This window comes from Pygocentrus nattereri, chromosome 5 (genome assembly GCF_015220715.1).
Source record: "Pygocentrus nattereri isolate fPygNat1 chromosome 5, fPygNat1.pri, whole genome shotgun sequence".
NCBI lineage: Eukaryota > Metazoa > Chordata > Actinopteri > Characiformes > Serrasalmidae > Pygocentrus > Pygocentrus nattereri.
In genome coordinates, this window is record NC_051215.1 from 12,095,387 (window position 1) to 12,117,000 (window position 21,614).

A 21,614-nucleotide genomic window follows, 5' to 3' on the forward strand; every position below is an offset into this window, starting at 1 on the left:
CCATGCAAATGTTGCAAGCAGACCGCAGAGGAAAAAATAAAATACAAAAAATGTCAGATATGGGCCTTTTAAAGATATGTTCTCCTAACAAAAGCTGTTCCCCTAAGGTGTCGCTGACCTTTTTTTCCTTTTAAAGAGACACTAGCATTCACTCAAGCAAGATCCCAAAAACATCTTAGCTACAATGCGAATTTCTTTCTCATGTGCATTTAAAATGGCTAAACTGACTCGACATAAGATAATCCACTTACATAAGAACAGGGAGAGTGAACGGAAAATAAATGACAAAAACAAGAAGTTTCCAAAAGAGATTCACAGAAAACAGGTTTCCTCAGAACCATGCAAGACCTGGTAGAGCACCAAAATTGTCCCCATCAGATAAACAGAACTTAAATCTTTCAGCCTTGAGGGAGAAAAGAAAAAACATGTATTTTTATACTAAATGCATGAAGAAATATTCTTGTAGATAAAAAAAAATTATACTCTAAAGAATGTAAGCTGTAATAAAGGCAAAGTTTGGACTCACAAAATGCTTAAAAATGTTATGTTTTTCCATCAAATTGAATAAATAATAAATAAATTGAGTAAATAAATACTTATTGTAGAGGTTGGATTAACGTATTTTCATATAATTTGATCGAGTGATTCAGGGTGTTTAAACTTTTGCATATGATTGTATAACAGTCCAAATGTGAATTAATACTGTCATTATTTATTCTTCATATATATATGTACACTGCTCAAAAAATAAAGGGAACACTTAAACAACACAATATAACTCCAAGTAAATCAAACATCTGTGAAATCAAACTGTCCACTTAGGAAGCAACACTGACTGACAATCAATTTCACAGCTGTTGTGCAAATGGAATAGACAAGAGGTGGAAATTATTGGCAATTAGCAAGACACACTCAATAAAGGAGTGGTTCTGCAGGTGGGGACCACAGACCACTTCTCAGTACCTTTCTGCTTTCTGGCTGATGTTTTGGTCACTTTTGAATGTTGGTGGTGCTTTCACACTCGTGGTAGCATGAGACGGACTCTACAACCCACACAAGTGGCTCAGGTAGTGCAGCTCATCCAGGATGGCACATCAATGCGAGTTGTAGCGAGAAGGTTTGCTGTGTCTGTCAGCGTAGTGTCCAGCGGCTGGAGGCGCTATCAGGAGACAGCCCAGTACATCAGAAGACGTGGAGGAGGCCGTAGGAGGGCAACAACCCAGCAGCAGGACCGCTACCTTTGCCTTTGTGCAAGGAGGAGCAGGAGGAGCACTGCCAGAGCCCTGCAAAATGACCTCCAGCAGGCCACAAATGTGCATGTGTGTGCACAAACGGTTAGAAACCGACTCCATGAGGATGGTATGAGGGCCCGACATCCACAGATGGGGCTCATGCTCACAGCCCAACACCGTGCAGGACGCTTGGCATTTGCCAGAGAACCCCAGGATTGGCAAATTCGTCACTGGCGCCCTGTGTTCTTCACAGATGAAAGCAGGTTCACACTGAGCACATGTCACAGACATGACAGAGTCTGGAGACGCCGTGGAGAGCGATCTGCTGCCTGCAACATCCTTCAGCATGACCGGTTTGGCAGTGGGTCAGTTATGGTGTGGGTTGGCATTTCTTTGGAGGGCCGCACAGCCCTCCATGTGCTCGCCAGAGGTAGCCTGACTGCCATTAGCTACCGAGATGAGATCCTCAGACACCTTGTGAGACCATATGCTGGTGCGGTTGGCCCTGGGTTTCTCCTAATGCAGGACAATGCTACACCTCATGTGGCTGGAGTGTGTCAGCAGTTCCTGCAAGATGAAGGCATTGAAGCTATGGACTGGCCCGCCCGTTCCCCAGACCTGAATCCGATTGAGCACATCTGGGACATCATGTCTCGCTCCATCCACCAACGCCACGTTGCACCACAGACTGTCCAGGAGTTGGCGCCACCTCATCAGGAGCATGCCCAGGTGTTGTAGGGAGGTCATACAGGCACGTGGAGGCCACACACAATACTGAGCCTCATTTTGACTTGTTTTAAGGACATTACATCAAAGTTGGATCAGCCTGTAGTGTGTTTTTCCACTTTAATTTTGTGTGTGACTCCAAATCCAGGCCTCCATTGGTTAATAAATTTGATTTCCATTGATGATTTTTGTGTGAATTTGTTGTCAGCAAATTCAACTTTGTACAGAACAAAGTATTCAATGAGAATATTTCATTCAGATCTAGGATGTGTTATTTGAGTGTTTCCTTTATTTTTTGAGCAGTGTATATATATATATATATATATATATATATATATATATATATATATATGTGTGTGTGTGTGTGTGTATGTATATGATAGCAGTGCACTTTATAAAGGAAGCAGATACAGCCAGCTGCTTCAAGTAATGCTGACATCAGCCATCAGAATGCAAGTCTCCAAGATTACTCAGAATGATGCAACAAAAACATCCAGTGAGCAGCAGTTGGGCAGACAGAAGCACTTTGCTACAGTTATTCAGATAATAACTCAATTGTGATGAGCAGAAAAGCCTCTGTGAATGCATTACACAATGAACCCTGAGGTGGATGGGCTACAACAGCGGAAGGCCATGTTGCACTCCTGCCAGCCAAGAACAAAAAGCTGAGGCTGCAGTGAGGCTCACCAAAACTGGACATTTGAAGACTGGAAAAATATAGACTCTAAACTCCTACAGAGGCACACAGATGGTAGGGTCAGAACTTGGATCTGAATCTGTGGACCCATCCTGCCTTGTGTCAACAGTCTAGGCACGTGGAGGTGGTGTAATGGTTAATCATGGTTAATGCCAGTTAATAATTGCTTGAGCTTTTTTGAATATTGTTGCTGACCATGTGAATCCAAACTCAAAGAATATTTAAAAAATCTTGTGGAATCTATGCCTCAAAGAATTTAGGCTGTTTTGAGTGCAAAAGAAGATGCTACCCAGCATTAGTGTAGAGTTCATAACTCAGTGATCAATGTGTGTGTATATATATTAAATTATATAATAAAGGCAATTTCAAAAAAGAAAAGTTTAGTTGATCTGAGTGCTATAACTGCCAGGAAATTAATACTAGTGACTCAGTGGAGGATATTGTAGGGCACTGTGTGGTGTGGATTTGTCAGATAAATGGATAAATTCTGTTAAAAGCTGTTAGCCATATTCTGCTTCAAAGCATAGGTATTAATGGGTCAGAAGTTCTTTTTTAAGAGTTACAGCTGCCAACACTGCTGTCTGTTTAACACTTCTCTTGCAAGAATACAAGCATGTTTAAATTCTTGTTACGGAAATCGCATTTAGAGTGCAGTGCAGTGCCTTGCTGATTGCACATGAAAGCAAAGCAAGTTAATTTCTAACACAGATGGTAGAAATTCTTTGCACTCTTGTGCAAGGCTTATCAAATAGATCTCTTTGTTTGCTTTGAATTGTTGATGCCATATTCCCAAGTGGGTGGGAGTAAACGGTGAAATACCCTTTCACTTTCTTTTTGATAAGAATTTATTATAAGAACTTATAAGAATAATAACAACAACAATATCATATTTGCATGGATTGGAAACACCTTGAGCCTTGAGCTTTACTGATGAGAGTCGACTACAAAAGACGACTTGCTTAGAAGTCAAGATCAACTCTTGACTCATGACTGTGCGTGTCAAAATGCCTGGAGTCAACTCTTCAACTCTGTCACCTCCAAATGAGTTCAAACGTAATCACCTGGTTGGTTCAAATAAAACAGTTTTTCCTGAAGCTTATTATTTACGCATGAGGTCTGGTGGTTTCTACAACATGTGAGATGTTTGTGTAGGGTTTCTAATTATCAGGCTTAGCGAGCATGTCAGAGCACTACCCTGCTAGCTTAATCCAGTTCTTCTATCTGTTTCATGCCATCGCTGTTTCCCAGCCGCTGCAAGTGCAAACTCTGGCTACAAAATGTCTGGATGTCTGCACTTCACTTTAACCATCTACATACACATTCTGTGCTATGGAAATCTAAAAGCTTCTTGTATTTTTCACATTAGGGCTTATATAAACAAGGATTAGTAATGGATATATACACTGATCAGGCATAACATTATGCCTGTTGTGTTTTTAAACACTGTGTCCACTCTCTGTCCACTCTATTAGACATTCCTACCTTGTCAGTCCATCTTGTAGATGTAAAGTCAGAGACGATAGCTCATCTGCTGCTGCACAGTTTGTGTAGTCACAGGACGCTGCCCACAGTACGCTGTTGTCTGAATATTTTTGGTTAATGGACTAATCTCAGTCCAGCAGTGACAATGAGGTGCTTAAAAACTCCAGCAGCACTGCTGTGTCTGATCCACTTATACCTGCGCAACACACATTAACACACCACCACCACCATATCAGTGTTACTGCAGTGTTGAGAGTGATCCACCACCCAAATATTAGCTGCTCTGGGGTCCTGACCACTGAAGAACAATGTAAAAAGGGGCTAACCAAGTATCAGAGAAACAGATGGACTACAGTCTGTAACTGTAGAACTACAAAGTGCACCTATATAGTAAGTGGAGCTGATAAAATGGACAATGAGCGTAGAAACAAGGAGGTGATCATAATGTTATGCCTGATTGGTGTGTATATATATATATATATATATATATATATATATATATATATATATATATATATATATATATATATATGAAACCTTGCATCTCCAAAATGGTAGTTTTACAAGAGAGGAAAAAACATTTTACGTTAATGTAAGTCAATGGAACCAGAAATTTTTCAAGTAACTTTGGGCAGTTTCTTTTGGTCTGTTCTGCATATAATTCAAACCATAGGGACATATTCAAATTTTTACCTTTTTTGATTGTTGTAGACTTGAAAACAAAAAGCACTTTCAACCAGTGGCTGCTCTGTAAGCTTCTTTATGAATTATGGACTTTATGAATAGCTGTATTTGTTTTCTTTTAATCATTAGAAATCTGTTTTTATAAGTGTGTCTTTAATGATTCAGGCCAGCTTCCATCTGAGGCAAATCCAGTAGATGTGGAATACGTTTGTACTAATACACAGCAGTGAGAGTGTATACAACACTAGATTTAAGTACGTGGTTTGGAAATAATCGTAAATAAAATAAATGACATGTGAAACTGAGTGTTTGTTTATTTTTATTTTACTGATGTGCTGCTATTATCTGTTGCATTTGGCAAAGGCCTCTAAGTAGTAAAGGGGCAGTCAATGCCAAAAGAAACTGTTCCCCAATTCCTGTATGTCTGGGATTCAGTGTTGACTGGGAGTCACTGTTGACTTTACGACTCTGTTGACTGTATTTCTTTGTCATAAAATGTAGGAAGTGAGTCTGAGTTTGAGCAGTGTAAGTTTAGTTAATTACAAGGCAATAAACAATGCTGCAGTCCTGCACCCGCTCATTTTCTTCACGATTAGGGCTCCAATGATTAGAAACAGCACAGCTGTTGCTGCTGTACCGTTAAGATAAATACCAACTTCAGCCTCATGAGAAGAGGAACCAGACTACAGAGCCCAGACTACATGGTGGTTATTAACATATGATCACAAATTAACATATTGAGGCCACGAGTTAATATGTCAAGCTGAGTTCAGTTTCTCATGGCCACAGATAATTATATTGAGGCCACTAGTTAAGTTTCCTATCACCATGTGGACTCGATATATTATTTCATAGCCGCAAGAAGCTTAACTTGTGGCCACAATATATTAATTTGTGCCCACGTCTTATTTGAAACAATGGTGACACTTTATTTTGAGTGGTCTTTTTTAGATGAAACAAACACTCAACAGGCTCTCACTAACATGTCAAAAACATATGAGGGTTAGGATTAGGTTTTGGATTAAGGTTAGGATGGGCCCAGGGTTAGGGTTAGGTTTTGGGTATGATTAGGTAAGTTTAGGTTTTGTGTAATGAAAGTAACATATTAACAATACATCTACTTAATGTAAGTAATGAATCAACAGGACATCTGCAAGATATTTACTGTAATGTATGCAGATACTTCACGACTGCTTCTTCGACTGCTTCATCTACATAGGACCACTCCAAACAAAGTGTCACCAAAAAAATCAGCATGTCACTTTAGAGACTCCATCCTGCTCTGGAATTAAAATTTGATTCAGGTTGTAAATGGTGTGGTGAGATTAAATCATATTTTTGTATATTTCCAGTAGTGTATCATCATTTCTTTCCTGTGACCATCTAGATGACCTCAATTCAAACCTCAAAAACAATTTAAATCAACTTCTTCCTGTGTTTCACTGATTATAGTAGAAGAGAGAGCAGTTGAGTAACATCTATAAAGAACTGATTGTGCTCTTAAACACTGGCGTTGATCACTAATTGTCTTCTGCCAGCTCTGTTTATTATTTTTTGCTTCAGGCTATGTAACAGGAGGGTGCAGCCCCATTATAATTCTAGTTGAAAGCATTCCTAGCAGATAAATGAAAAACAGTTTAATGGCCTGCTACCATTTGCTGTTTATTATTACATGACTGCAGAGCAAATGTTTTGTCTGTAGTACAGATGCTGCGTGTTTATGCATTCAGCCATTTAAAGTAAATCAAAGCCTTATATTTTTCTATGTGGATTTGACACTAATTGCAATAATTGCATAGAAAAAACGGATTGAATTCTCAAAAGGGAACCAAATGGTGCATTTTGCTACAGCCTATTGAAGGGCTCGTATGATGGGAAACTTTTTTCAAAAGAAATATTTAAACATTGTTAAAATGTCAAAATCACTACCCAGTCCATACTTAAGTGATAGAACACGAGAGGGAGTTTGATCACAAAATAACATCACGGCTATGATTTGGTCGTGATAACAGACAACCGCGTGTGTTCTATTACTTTTATACAGCAGTTAAATAAATTAATAAATTGGGCCGTGAACGTGTCATTTAATACTTTTTAATGTCAACAGTTTCTTCCACCAAATTATAGTTCCTTAACAAGCAGCTTGTTGCTACGTCAGAGTAACGATCCCCGCCTTCTGATGTAACTGTTACAGACTGAGCCGTAAAACTGCTGCAATATCAAGTTTAGCTCAATGTTGTCATTTTTTACTAGATCTATATCAATGTTGTTGTTTTTTTTGTTTGTTTTGTTTTTGTTTTTGGGCCAGTTTGTAAAGTATCTTCCAGCGCATTTTGTTTGGCGAATGGTATTGGGTTCATTTCTGGCTGATTCCAGGTTGTTCAGGAGTTCTTCTGTCACAGCTGCCAATTGAAAAGCTGCTCAGTGTTGATGACAGTTTGGTAATTTAGTGTTGTTTCATCTTCTGACCAAAATCAGCTGTCAGTCAAATGTGATGTTAAAAGTGTCCATTTTCTGTTTGTGCACAAAGTAAGAAGCAAAAATGTTCAAATGGCTTGAGCGTCTCCTACAGCTGTCAAAGTCATTGCTTAGCAACGGCGTCTTAGTGGAGTGATACAATGTTTGTGAACAAAATGTGATGTTGTGGCGTAATGGTGGAACAAACTGTTGCATGAAGTCTATTATGCTGCAAAAACAGCCTGTTGGAATTCTTTGTTTCTGCTGATGTCATAAGAAACTTGCATATTTACTTATATGTAACTGTTTAATTCAACCTACAGTGGTTAAGCCCTGTCCACTCACGCTGAAGTTGTAAAGTGTTACAGCCCTGAGTGCACTTTGAACGAGGCAAAATACAGTGTCAGCTAGTTACAACTGAGATCATTTATAAAAATAAAGGCAGCACAGTAACAATTAACAGCCTGTTTAATTATAAGAGATAAGTTGAGTTTGGAGAATTAAAACATTTTAACTAATTTTGGTGCATAAAATCATGCAAGTGTGGTAAATAGACCTTACAGGAAAAAAATAAAATACAATCAATATCATGGGTCTTTTTAAAAAGACAAAGAGGTATAAAGGAAATGCTGTTTTTTAGCAATTATTTATTATTAAAAACAGGGCTTACAAGAAATGCTGATGTCTAGGGAGTGATGAAGCACTTGGTCAGAGGGGAAAAGGTTTGCTAGAATTTGTTACTAGAAGTCCAACATCCTGTATTCTGTGTTCAGAGCGCCTGACTGTCAAAAGAGGCAGTGAGAATCATTTTTATTTAATTTGGGGAAACCACTGAAGATGACTTATTTGGTGTTCTGTTTAGTTGCTCATAGTTCCTGTAAGAATAATGCGAAATTCTCTGTGTTCTTCTGTTTGTGTTCTCTCCACAGTTGGCTGCATTAGCTTGCGGTTTTGTCATGCGGCTCTATGCCGGAATCGAGGATAAGGGCTTCCTCAGACAGCTGCACTCAGTGGGAGTGGTGGCTCAGTTCGAAAGTCTGCTCAGCACTTATAGTAAGCACATGTGTCTGACAACACACAAAACACACTCATACAGACAGGTTTATTGCCCTATGACCTGCAGCTATTTGATCTGTAGCATATGGTGGATTAACTCAGAGAACAATTTTAGACATTTTTTTGATATTTTTTACAAAGTCATTCAGAGTGGTTGGGTTTGAAAGACACTGTTCTAGACAAATGTACAGTCAGATCAATGAGTCAGATCAAAGTGGTGGTAAAAGGAACCACTGAGGAGTTTAAAGCTTCTTAAAGCTATGTCTGTGTCAGAGAGTTGTTAAATAAATTGGTTAAAAATTGGTGGAATTCCCCTGAAGACCAGAAAACCTGTACACAGAATTCACTTTTAATAGAAGCCGATCGGCAGCTGCTTCAGCATCAGCATTATGTATTGTAATTTCCAAATGCCATGTGGCAGATTAGGTCGAAAAGTGCTGGAGAATTCTGCTAAAATGTGGGGTCAGCAGTAATTCACTTTTTAACCTTAGGTTAACATTAGATTATGAAAAGGTACTAATATGTCCTTTTCGCCTGAGAAAAACTTATTTAAGGTACGCAATTGGACCTTAAACCCACTCTTGTACCTTTGAGGGAACATTAACATTGTTTGTACCTTAATGAACGAAAAATGTACCTGCACAGAACCTTTATTTCTAACAATATAGAAAGAACGTTCAGTAATTATGGTCAGTTGCTGGCAGCAATTTAATTGATGTCACTCTTTAATTCTCTATGGTGTTAGTGATTTTCTCTTCTCTTCACACAAAGTCTGGACAAATTCATGAAAATAAATATCTCAGGGACAGATTGATTCAAATCAGAACAGCTTAGTTAAAATTTTAACGGACCTTATAAAAGAGTATCAATGATCCATAATTCATGCTAAAAACAAACTTAGTTAAGCATTTCCACTAGTATTCAAAATATACTTACATACTACTAATTTTACTAAACACCGTAGTAGTGAAAGTAACTCTTTTGTCACCATGTCTCTGTGTAGTGTTGAGCACCAGACATAGAGAAAGATGACTGAATAATAAACCAGTATAACTTCAGGTGTTCTACTGAAAATGTCTGATGTGGGGTTTATAAATGCAGAATGCGTTTCTTTCAGATGAACACCCACCAAGAATGAATCAGTGGTGAAAAACTGTTTCATGTAAAAATATAACTCACATGCTTTTTGTAAGAAAGCCTATTTCAAACTCTTTAGATCAAATGAATGACTTATTTTCTCTTATGTAATTATTACTCACTGAGAAAAATTGAATTAATTAAGACATTCAATTGAAAGAAATTCCTAGAAATGAAGTTGCTACATTTTACTACATTGTATAGCAGCAACTGCCCATTTGTTCTGTTTATAGCTGCTGAAGCACTATTGCTGTTTATTATTAAATGGCAATAGCCACTTTTTTAACATTTGGAATAGTGCAAGATATGAATCAATCTGCCCCTTAAACTGTAATCATAAAAATGTACAAACTGTTTAAATATGTTTATTTCAGCATATTTAGTCAATTTACATCCACGTTGAAATGTATTTTCCAAATGGTAGCAACTGTAACAGGGGCTTAGCTCCACCCACACTTCATGTCATATATCACTGGAAAGCTTGCTTAATGTAGAGTCTTAACTGTTATATCCAAACCTCTTTCATTTGCACTAACAATAGCCCTCACACAAATGTTGCATCTTCAATATTTTAAAAATTTCAAAATTTACCAAAAATTTCATCTTCTAGAATTAATGTATTCATTATATTTTACGTGATTTTTCATTATACGGTTCTCCGCATTCCTCTTCTAACTTTTGCTACTCTTCTGACTTAGTTTATTATGTTAATTTATTATGTTAGTGAACTGTTTTTTTTATTTTGGTAGATAAATTGGCAAGTTAGCGGTAGCCAGTAGTAGGTACATGCATAGCAATTCTGCTGTCAAGCATTCAGTCTGGACTTCATTTCCCATGAGTCACAGGGGACACACGTGACTGACAGCCAAGCACGGTGCTCCTATCAGCGTTCCTAATCCCCAGATTACTAACGCTGATCACCTGTGGACTAGGTCATATGACCTTTGCTAGTTAGTATTTAAGCCCGGGCTTAGAATAGGAATATTTACGAAGTATTGTATCCCTGTGATCTACTGAGTATTTTTTTTGGATGTTTGCCTCTTTGTGTTTTTCGATCGTTTCTCAAGTTTTTGCCTTGTTCGTTTTGTACTGTTGCCTATATGGTTTGATCAGTGTTTTGACTTCCTGGACTATGTATTGGCTACGATTCTGTTTTTCCCTCTGGTAAAGATTAAATCCGACCTTTTTCAAGATCTGCATTCGTCTGAACTCTGTTCCCATGTAACATCTGCTCAGCAGCTGTAATTGTTACATATTGTTGCTGTCTAGAAAAAAAAAACATGTATCTCCTTTTTTTGTAATTCAGTCTTCATCATTTAAACACAGCAGCAGTCCTATTTCCATTCTGTGAAATGTTTATGATGAGAGAACTGCTCCAAAATTAGGTGGAATAAAATCATTTTACATGAACGTGCATTAAAAGTTTGGGAATGTTTTTGTTTTATTTTCTGGGACAGCAACAATGTTTTCTTGAAAGAGATCTTTTTCATGTTTCTGAAAAGCTGCTTCAGCTTTAAGATTAGCGAGTAAATCACAACGAGGACAGGCTGCAACAAGCATGTCCACTCTAATCCTAAGCGTTTGAGTAAGGGTTCTGGTATGGCATTTATCATTTAGCAGTGCAGAAAGTATGTCATTTTTGGACCTCTTCCCTTTCCACTCCCAAAAAAAAACTTTACACGAAAAAACTCAACTGTCGTTTGTCTCAGCTCCTCTAGAGACCTTTCTGTCTGTTGGTGGAAGCTTTTGTTGCCAGCGGTGACGGTAGTGATGAATATCCTCCGCCCATCTGTGTGTTTCCATAATGCATTGTGTCTGCAGAAGATATGACACATATGTCAGCCACATCCAGGAGCACCCGTCAGTTTTGCTGTGCCAAAGCTCTTGGACTGGTGCACAGTGGAAGCATGTATTGCAGTCTGACAAGTCAGCCTTTCAGATTATCTGAGAAAAGGTCCATCCAAATTGTTACCAGTGCAAAGTTCAAAAGCAAGGATCTGTCATGGTATGAGGGAGTGTAGGGAACTTGCACATCTGTGAAAGCACCATTAACACTGAGAACATTTATGGAGCTACCTATACTGCCTTATAGGCAACCTCTTTTTCATGAATGTTCATGCTTATTTCAGCATGAGAAGGCCAAACCACATTCTGTACTTGTTACAACAGCTTGTCTATGTAATTTGAAAGTGCAAATGCTACACTGGCTTGTTTGCAGTCTAGACCTGTTTTCCACTGAAAATGTGTGCTAAATACAACAATAAAGGACCCATACAGTTGCACATCTGAAGACTCATGTAACAAAATAATGGAAAAAATCTGCTTTCCTTGATCCGTGCAAAGCCTACAACGTATTGTAGTCATCATTTGAATGATTTTTGAACGATCATGAACGCAGCATTATGAATAGAATTGAATGGTGGGCTGAGTCTATTGCTACACCCCTAATTTTAAAGGTGCACAACATTCGCTTTCCCTGCAGCATACAAATATAAAAATAAAATCAAAAGCCTGGAAGATAGGGTGAGCAGAGTTGTTTTTAGTGAAAATAATAATTGGAACAGAATATGGAACAGTTTATTGAATACGTAACCTGTAGGCTACTAGCACAGTGACCGTTTTTGTACCCTGAAAGGTACATTTTAGTTTTTTATGCATTTATAATGCATTTACAATGAAAAGTTGCCATACACTGCCATAAAGATTGTTTCTTATGGCAAGAACTGATGTAGCGTTTTTGTTCCTGTGCAGCCCATTGACGTAATATTGCAGTGTCGTAAATTTAAAGCACTGACTTTATGAGCTTCCTCTACTTACCTCTGCTGAACCACCCAATCATGCGTCACACCTCACACCAACTATGCAGTCAGTAACCCGTGATGCATGGTCTAAAGCAGAATTTCATCAAGGTGGTTTGATGTGAAGTGATTCATTTGTAGAGAAGCTTATCAGCTTAGATTTCTTTACAGTGCTGGCAATAGGAACCAGAGGTCACAATGTCTACAATGCAAAAATAGCCGCATATATTTGCTATGCAAAACCATCAATGAACCTACAGTGACCTCTGTAGCTATTATTAAATACTGATAAACATGAGCAAAACAGGCTGTAAAACCATTCTTTATTGCATATTCTTTTGATCTCTTATTTGTAATATTAACAAAAACAAATTCTTAATAATTCTTAATATTCTTAATATTCTCATTATATGGAGTTCATCCCTCATTTGCACCTTGCAACAGCTTCCACGCTTCTGGGAAGCTTTCTACAATATTTTGGAGTGTGTCTATGAGAAGGTCAGACACTGATGGTGGATGAGAAGGCCTGGCTCGGAATCTCTGTTCTATTTTATCCCAAAGGTGTTAGATGAGGTTGAGGTCAGGGCTCTGTGTGGGCCAGTCAAGTTCTTCTACACCAGACTCATCCAGCCATGCCTTTATAGACCTGTACTGGAGCTCAGTCTTGCTGGAACAGAAAAGGGCCTTCCCCTAACTGTTCCCACAGAATTGGAAGCATACAATTGTCCAAAATGTCTGGGTTAGTGAAACCATTAAGTTTTTTCCCTTCACTGGAACTAAGGGTCTTAGGCCAACCCCTGAAAAACAACTCCATAGCATTATCCCTCCTCCATCAGACTTTACTGCTGGCACAGTGCAGTCAGGCAGGTAATGTTCTCCTGGCATTCGCCAAACTCAGGCTCAGACTAAATAGAGAAGTGTTCTTCATCACTCCACAGAATAAATTTCCACTGCTCCAGAGTCCAGTGGCGCCACTTTACAACACTCCATCTTGGCATTGTGCCTGGTGATGTAAGGCTTGAATGCGGCTGCTCGGCTGTGAAAACCCATGCCATGAAGCTCCTGGTGCACAGTTGTTTTGCTGATGTTGATGTCAGAGGAGGGTTGAACTCTGCAGTTACTGAGTCAGCAGAGCGTTGCATTTACACACTCTGCGACTCTGCACTCAGTGACCGTGCTCTGTAATCTGCCAGTTCGTGGCTGAGTTGCTGTGGTTCCTAAATTAACAAACTGCATGGTTAGGTGCTTCATTTTATACACCTGTGGCAATGGGACAGAATAAAACACCTGAATTCAGTTATTAAGTGGTGTGTCCCATTTCTTTTGTTCATATAGTGTATAATACTTAATGAGACTGGACAACATAAGGCAAAAGATCTGAAGCCTTTCCTCCATACAGAACCTCTCTAGAATCTTCAGGTCCACGCTGTGAACTCTCCTCTTCAGCTCATCCTACAGGTTTTCTATGGGGTTTAGGTCAAGAGACTGGGACGGCCATGACAAAACCTTGATTTTGCGGTCAGTGAACCATTTTTGTGTTGATTTTGATGTTTACTTCTCTGTGTACATAGTAATAATTCTATTTGGAAGATACAGTTACAGCCCAGTTTAAGCTTCCTGGCTGAGGTACATAGCAGATCCACAGACACACTTCACAGAGGGGTTGAGTTACTTTTCTGCATGACTATCTTTGTGTCTGTGCTTTATTTTGGTAACACCTGATCATAGAACACAGTCCCACTGAAAGTTCCTGTGATGTCTGGCAAACAGTAGGAGCTTGAGTTTGTTCTTGACAGTAGAGGCTTTTTGGCAGCCCTCTTAAACAGCTTTTGGTTATGTAAGTAGCATGTGGTTGTAGTTTGGAAGACGTTCTGACCCCATGACTTAATTAATGTCTGTTCCCCTTCATTATGCATGGGGTCAATATAAACATTTGCCCTCTTCCCAGCAGATTCTTAACATCTGCAATTGCTTTAAACTTCCTAATGATTGCTTTGGTAGTGCAAATGGACATTTTAAACTGTTTTGTTCAGCAATACAGAATGTTTTCCAGCCTGTTATGCTCATGTTCACCAGGGGTGCCAATACAGTGGTGGGGACTGTAGGTATGGCTTAACCTGATTCTAGTTGTTTGTTCAGGTGGTCTCTCAGTTTAGACCACTTAGTTGTGCTCCTGTATTGTTGGAATGAAAATCTCCAGCCTCATAGGCCCTTTATAGATCAAGTCTTTTCAGAGTAACTTGGTAACTAACTAACTCTACATGGTAACAATTTAATATTTAAAAAAAATGAAAAACCTGTGGAATTCCATTTCAAGTGTTGGCTGTTTATTACCTGGTAGGTCAAATGAGTTCAACCATTTGACTCCACTGTTCATTCCTTGCACAGAAAACCAGGTTAGATGATGAGTGTGTGCATTGGGCAGTCATAGGCTGGAGGTTAGGGATCCAGCCTTGTGACCGGAAGGTCGCCGGTTCGATCCCCAGAGCCGACAGCACATGACTGATTTGTCCTTGAGCAAGACACCTAACCCCCAACTGCTCCCCGGGCGCTGCGGATAGGGCTGCCTACTGCTCCGGGCAAGTGTGCTCACTGCCCCCTAGTGTGTGTGTGTGCTCACTAGTGTGTATGTGGTGTTTCACTTCACGGATGGGTTAAATGTGGAGGTGAAATTTCCCCATTGTGGAACTAATAAGGGTCACTTAATCTTAATGGTACATCTTACATGTGAGCCTTTATCTAATTTGACCATGTGGGAGTAAATTTAAAGCTCTCTCATAGCAACAATTTCATATACAAAACAAACCGTCACGCATATGAGGACACACAGTATTTTCCCAACAGTATACCAAAGGAGAAAAAAGTCTATTAGAGTGCTGGCACTCTGGACGTTATGTTTCATAACTTGTTGCCCTCAGGGCTGCTCCACACAGGATCTCCAGAAGTGTTCACAAAGTGTGTGTGTGGAGCTGAACTTTATCCCGATTAGCTTTACTGTGTGTTGTTTCTTGATTGTTATACAAAATTGATTCAAAGCCAGAGCTGAAAACTATTGTTGGACTTTAAACTGAAGAGCTAAACTTAGAGCTAAATCTTTTAGATGACCCTGTATCTTAATTATGTTTATTTTATTAGAACCAATGATTGAACATTCCATTTTTTGAGCAGGTGTGCACACATAAAATCATAATACAAAAAAGTTTACTTTTTGACTTATTTTTTTACTTATTTATTGCAAAAAATGTCTTTCGGTAGTGACAATTCTTAATGTTACACAGTAAGAATTTGAGATGCATTTACTTTAAAATAATGAGGTCTAACTGTTCAACATGTAGCCATGACAGGACTTCCTGCTCTAAAATGCGGAAGTGTAGCTAAAATAAGGTTCTGCCTCTGGACTGAAAATATGAAACAGCAGTTTTTGTTTTAAAAATTCTTAAAGTTTTTTTTTTATTTTAAAATTAAGCTAATGAAAAATAAGTTAATAAATCTTTCAACTTTAGAAATCAACTAATTATAATAACTTTAAATATTCTAGAAAAAATGTAAGTATTATTTTTAAGTTTAAATGTAGGTATTTGGCTTTGGGAAGTAGAAAAAAATATATATACATATATATATATATATATATATATATATATATATATATATATATATATATATATATATATATATATAGCTTCTCAATTAGTATTTTAATTAATGTCTTGGGTTTCAAAGAATCAAAACATATTACTACTGTACCACATTTTGACCTAATTCAGTAAAATGGTCCATATATGCTTGGAGACAGTACTATTTTATGTCAATCTAGAGTGTGATTAAAATATTGTACAGTACTGTGCATTATTAAATTTTTAGTAAAATTAAGTACAAAATATTCAGAAAAAAGCAGAAAACATATGAACCCTAAAATTCCATAGAAGCCTCAACAACTAAATGTAATTTGGATATATATTAAGATTTGAAATATGATTCAGAATTTTGTGCATCCACCCTTTATGTTTATTACGAGTTCCATTCTTTTTAGTAGACTTGCTTTGTTTTTTCAAGAAATTTGCAGGGATGCTTTTCCACATTTGGTTAAATTTTCTGGTTCTCACAATCCAAATAATCCCAAAGCGTAATTCCGATTTCCATTTCTTAGTAACAGCTTATTGACAGCCACACATTCTTTCAGACCCACAGTGTTGTGTTGTCTTCTCACAGTGGAAGGATGGACAGAAACACCTGTGGATGTTTTCAGATCTGAAGCAGCTTGATTTTCTCCTCTGCTCTCAAAGACGGAAGCTTTGAGTGCTGTTTATCTGATGGAGACAGTGTTGGTGATCTACCAGGTCTCTGTGTCTTTTAATCAGTTTTTGAACTCCAGTTTTGTTTTTTCCACTTATTTTCCTTTGACATTCTGCTTCCTTACACAGATAGATTATATTATAAATAATCTCTGCAGAAATATCTCCTGAAAAATGAACCACATATACTCAAAGGCTGTTTTGCCTTGTGGTCTCTGACTTCACAGTACTGTTGGTGTGAATTCTGTGACTTTTATGTACAACTAAGTAATCTAGAAACACAATGAAAAAAAAAACTTTATAGTAAAAGTGAATCACAGCAAATTGTCATTCTGATTGATGTGTTTGCTGTGAGAGTATGAATTGACCTACAGCTCATTCCCCTAGAAACTGTTTAACTATGTAAAAAATGTAACTTTTCACCTTGTTTTAGACCTGCTCTACAGAGCAGAACAGTCTTTTATCCTTTGTTTTTCTTCACTAAGAAAACAAGATAAGACTGAGTACAATACATGGAAAATCTTACTACGTGCTCTCGGGTGTGTGTGTGTGTGTGTGTGTGTGTGTGTGTGTGTATGTGTGTGTGTGTGTGTGTGTGTGTCTGTGTGTATGTGTGTGCCTAGAGGCAAGTTCCCGTGCATGTGTGAACGTGAGTCTGTTTAGTAGTATGTGCACATGAGTGTGTATTAGTATGTGATGGTATGTAGACCTGTGTCCAACAGGTGTGTCTATGTGTGTGTCCATTCCATAGTAACTTGTCTGTGTGTATTTTGTGTGTGTGTGTGTGTCTATCTACATTCGTAACTTGTCTGTGTCTGTGTGTCTGCAGTAGTAACTTGTTTGTGTATATTTGTGTGTGTGTGTGTGTGTGTGTCTACATTAGTAACTTGTCTGTGTGTGTGTCTGCAGTAGTAACTTGTCTGTGTGTGTGTCTGCAGTAGTAACTTGTCTGTGTGTGTGCTTGTGTCTGCAGTAGTAACTTGTCTCTGTGTGTGTGTCTACATTAGTAACTTGTCTGTGTGTGTGTGTCTGCACTAGTAACTTGTCTGTGTGTGTGTGTCTGCATTAATAACTTCTCTGTATGTATTTATTTGTGTGTGTGTGTGTGTGTGTCTACAGAAGTAACTTGTCTGTGTGTACATGTGTGTGTGTTCCTGCAGTAGTAACTGGTCTGTGTGTATTTCAGGTGAGGAGATAGGAATGCTGGAGGATATGGAGGTGGGCATTTCTGACCTACAGAGAGTCACCTTTAGAATCACGGAAGCAGCCTCTGATGACCCCACCAATTTGCAGCCCACTGTCACCGGGAGACGGTGAGACACATACACACACATTCACACTCACACACAAGTATAGTGAAAGAGCAGGAAGGTGTAAGTTTAATAGTTTGATAGGTCTGATAGTGTGAAAACAGTCATGTGAAATATGAAGAAACCTCTTATGTACACACAGGTTTGACTGTATGTGTATTACACATAACCATGAAAGGTTTGATTCTAGCTGACGATTGCTGCCCTGTGCCTGTGCAAGCTCCATACAGATCTTCTCAGCATATCGTTAACACGTAGATGTTGTGCCTGTTGATGGCTGTAACAAAAACATTCAATTTGAAATTTCTCCCTCATTACTCCATGAGACATGTTTTTGAGGTGTTTGTCCTGTCTGTTCACGTAAGGGAAGAACAGCCACAACAAATAATGGAAATTCAGAGACAATGCAAGATGTCACACAGTTCATTCTGTGAAATTCTGGCATGATTTAAAACCCTTTTAAATCTTTTGGGGGGCGTGTTGGGAAATTGTTGAGAAAATTCCAGCCACTATGGATGAGCTGTGAATAGGAGTGAACAATTTATAGGTGATTTTTAAGATTTTAGGAGTGTTTGATAAAGCGGAGTGAGGAAAGAGGAGCTACAAAACAATGAGGAACACTAAACTTTCAAAAAAAAACTGCTCACAGGTTGTTATTTGTAATAATCATAGACATACAATAAAAAGACCAAAATAGACATACTTTGCTAAAGTTTTAAAATATGATTTAAAGGAGCTACTTGTCACATGGATGAACATGAGGAGGCAGGGTGCAAGTGCGGTTGTTTAATTACAGTCTGTGTTGATATGCAGTCCATATTGCAGTGTTCAGTCTTTATTCATATTCATATGTTTTATGTTTTGTTATGTTAATAGATTGTTTTGATCTATTTAAACCCAAATTAACCCCTAAAGTTAAACTTTAATGTTGTTTTTTTTTACTTGCTTTTTAAGTGAAAAAAATAGATTTATCATGATTTTAATTTTTTAAATAAATATATTTAATGTCATTAGTGAAACACGGGGCAGCACAGTGGCGTGGTGGGTAGCGCTGTCGCCTCACAGCAAGGAGGGTTAGGGTTTGATTCCTCGGCCGGGTGACCGGGGTCCTCTCTGTGTGGAGTTTGCATGTTCTCCCCGTGTCTCCATGGGTTTCCTCTGGGTTCTCCGGTTTCCTCCCACAGTCCAAAGACATGCAGTCAGGCCAATTGGACGTGCTAAAGCTTTTAGAGCAGGAAGTGAAACTGCATCCCTGTCCCTCATGGCCACTTGGAGAGCAGTTAGATCCCATTATTTTGAAAAAAATGTGTCCCAAAATCTGAGAATCAATTTGAAATGATGGAAAACGTTGAATAAAACCAGGGACCTCAGAGGCCTCCTAAAAAGATAATATAGGGGAGCAGACTATGGACTGTATGCACTGGACTCCCTGAGAGGGGTGAACTTTTTAATTCACAGAAGAGAGCTGGATCATAAGACAGTTAAAAAATATAGCTGAGGGCCACTCTTAGACGTATTTGGAGGGTTGTGTAAGACGCCCTATAGAGAGCTGCTAAAGAGGGCCCTGTAAAGAGGGAGCAGCCTGGGAAGAGTCAGACCAGATTGGGTTTTAAAAAACAGACATTATATATGTTTTTAAGGTTTATCAAAAAAGGTGTAAGGTTTGGATATGGTGGGGACTAGAAATGGTATGGCATTGTGTAAAAGGGGTGGGGGATTACCTCATCACCCCAGAGGGGAATAAAAAGGGATGTTTCGAGATGATATTTGTATTGTGGTTGACCAGGAACCGTCTTGCCATTTGATGCTCAATAAAGAGAAGGCCTTTTCCTTCCTTCCACAAGAACTCAGCAGCTGAAGGAATGAAGATTTCTTTTTAAATTTTATTAGGGCAATAGTATAGACAATATTAGAGTCACTTATAAATGTCCAGACCCTGGGCAAAAGACCCTTGGCTGCGACAGTAACATTAAGAACTAATTCACTACTGAAACTGAACTAAGTCAATTTTGTGTTTTAATGAAAAATATATAATATATATAATTATGTTTATGTGTGTACAACTGTTCAAAGCCGGTTTGCTAGTCATGTACTGGCTAGCATTTTTGAGTTATTACTGAAACGGTCACAATCCTTAACATTTGATAGTTTCAGTAGTGTTATTATTGTTCATGTAGTGACCAAATGTACTGTTCAGTCATTTGTTTTATCTACATAAACAGAATTCAGGTTTTAAGATCACTCTAAGCAAAAGGATTAAAGCATTTGAGTCTAAAATCCACATCAGTTAAAAGTCTAAAATGGTTTTTATCCCTGACTTTGTATGTGCCAATGATGTCACAAGAAAATACAACCAATACTCAGAAAGAAATGGATAATAAAGAGCAAACAGGGCTAACCAATGTTAGGAATAACATTGTGAAAAGAAGGGTTACAAGGGTCAGAGATCACACAAAGCAAAGGCAAGGGGTAATTATACTGGGAAGGATCAACATAAAACAATTGGGAATAATTACTGGTGTGTGGTTACACACAAGATAAACACAAGTTGAACAGTTACATATCTGTGGGCAACCTGGGAGGAAAGTGACAGAGAAAATTATGGCATTGCTTCACTGCTGTCCACAGACCTTTTTATTTTGGTTGGATTTCTCTTTTTCCTTCTTTTGGTTTTGAATCCGGCCCGAATTTCACAGAATAAATTGTGTGGCCTGTTACATTGGCTACATGTGACATATCTGTCATTTGTCATGGTTTTCCTCCTTTAAGTGATTAGACAGAATAAACACTGTAAAACACTGGCAAATAATTGCTCACGTGCATATATGTATAAATACATATAAAATACTGTATATTTTGTAATATTACAAATCTCTATATTTATAAGGGTTAATGTGGCCCAAATGTTTTGGTTAGATCAAGGTTTTTTTTTTCCATTTTGTCTAACTAATCACATCCAAAGGGCTGTGGGATGTTGTTTGGTTCACAAGTTTTAAGAACACAGCAAATGTTATGGCACAGCAACTTTGTATATGAATCATTTAAAACATAAAATAATAATAAAATAGTTATTGTGACATGCAGAAGTCTGTACTTAATAACACCCCCTGTGGCAATCATCACAGTTTGCACAGAATTGTGCAACTGCGGAGTCTTTCTATTCTTCTTATAGGACTTTTCACCCATTGTTCCTTGCAGAGCACTTCTGGTCTCAAATATTGCTGGGTCAGCATGTTTAAAATTTACGTGTGCACTTTCAAAGAAGGTTAAGTCGCAGACTGTGAGGGCCATTCCAAAAGCTTTTTGAAGTAGGGAGTTTTTGTATCATTGTCACATGTGGAAGCCAACAATTCTTTCAGCTTCAGTTTCTAACTGTGACTAACTTTTGTGTTTTTAGTGAAATACATTTTTCCATCTACCCCTGCAGTCTTTTCTTTTGCCACCGGATGCCACACAACCCCAAAGAATAGATCCGCCCCCATGGAAAGGTGGCAAGATGTTCTTTTTCAAGTTGTTCTTTTTTCCAATTATACTTTTGGTGATTGTGGCCAGAGATTTTCATTTTTTACATCATTAGTTCACAGAACTTGTAGACATAAATATAATAATATATATGATATATTTTTCATTAAAACAAAAAAGCTTATTAAATTGCAAAAATGATGTGTTTCAGTAGTGTATTAGTTCTTAATGTCACTGTCTCTTCCACCCAGGGTCTGGACATTTATAGGTAACGCTAATAT

General features: G+C 38.2%; 1 protein-coding gene across 9 annotated transcripts in view; it reads left to right on the plus strand.

The window, feature by feature from the left end:
- inpp4b (inositol polyphosphate-4-phosphatase type II B) overlaps window positions 1-21,614 on the plus strand; it is a 578,351-nt gene that overhangs the window by 531,020 nt on the left and 25,717 nt on the right. For all 9 annotated transcript variants that reach the window (XM_017717647.2, XM_037538633.1, XM_017717648.2 and 6 more), the window contains 2 exons: window positions 8,208-8,331; window positions 17,748-17,874. In XM_017717647.2, coding sequence (XP_017573136.1) covers window positions 8,208-8,331; window positions 17,748-17,874 — 251 coding nt within the window. The remainder of the gene's footprint in view (window positions 1-8,207; window positions 8,332-17,747; window positions 17,875-21,614) is intronic.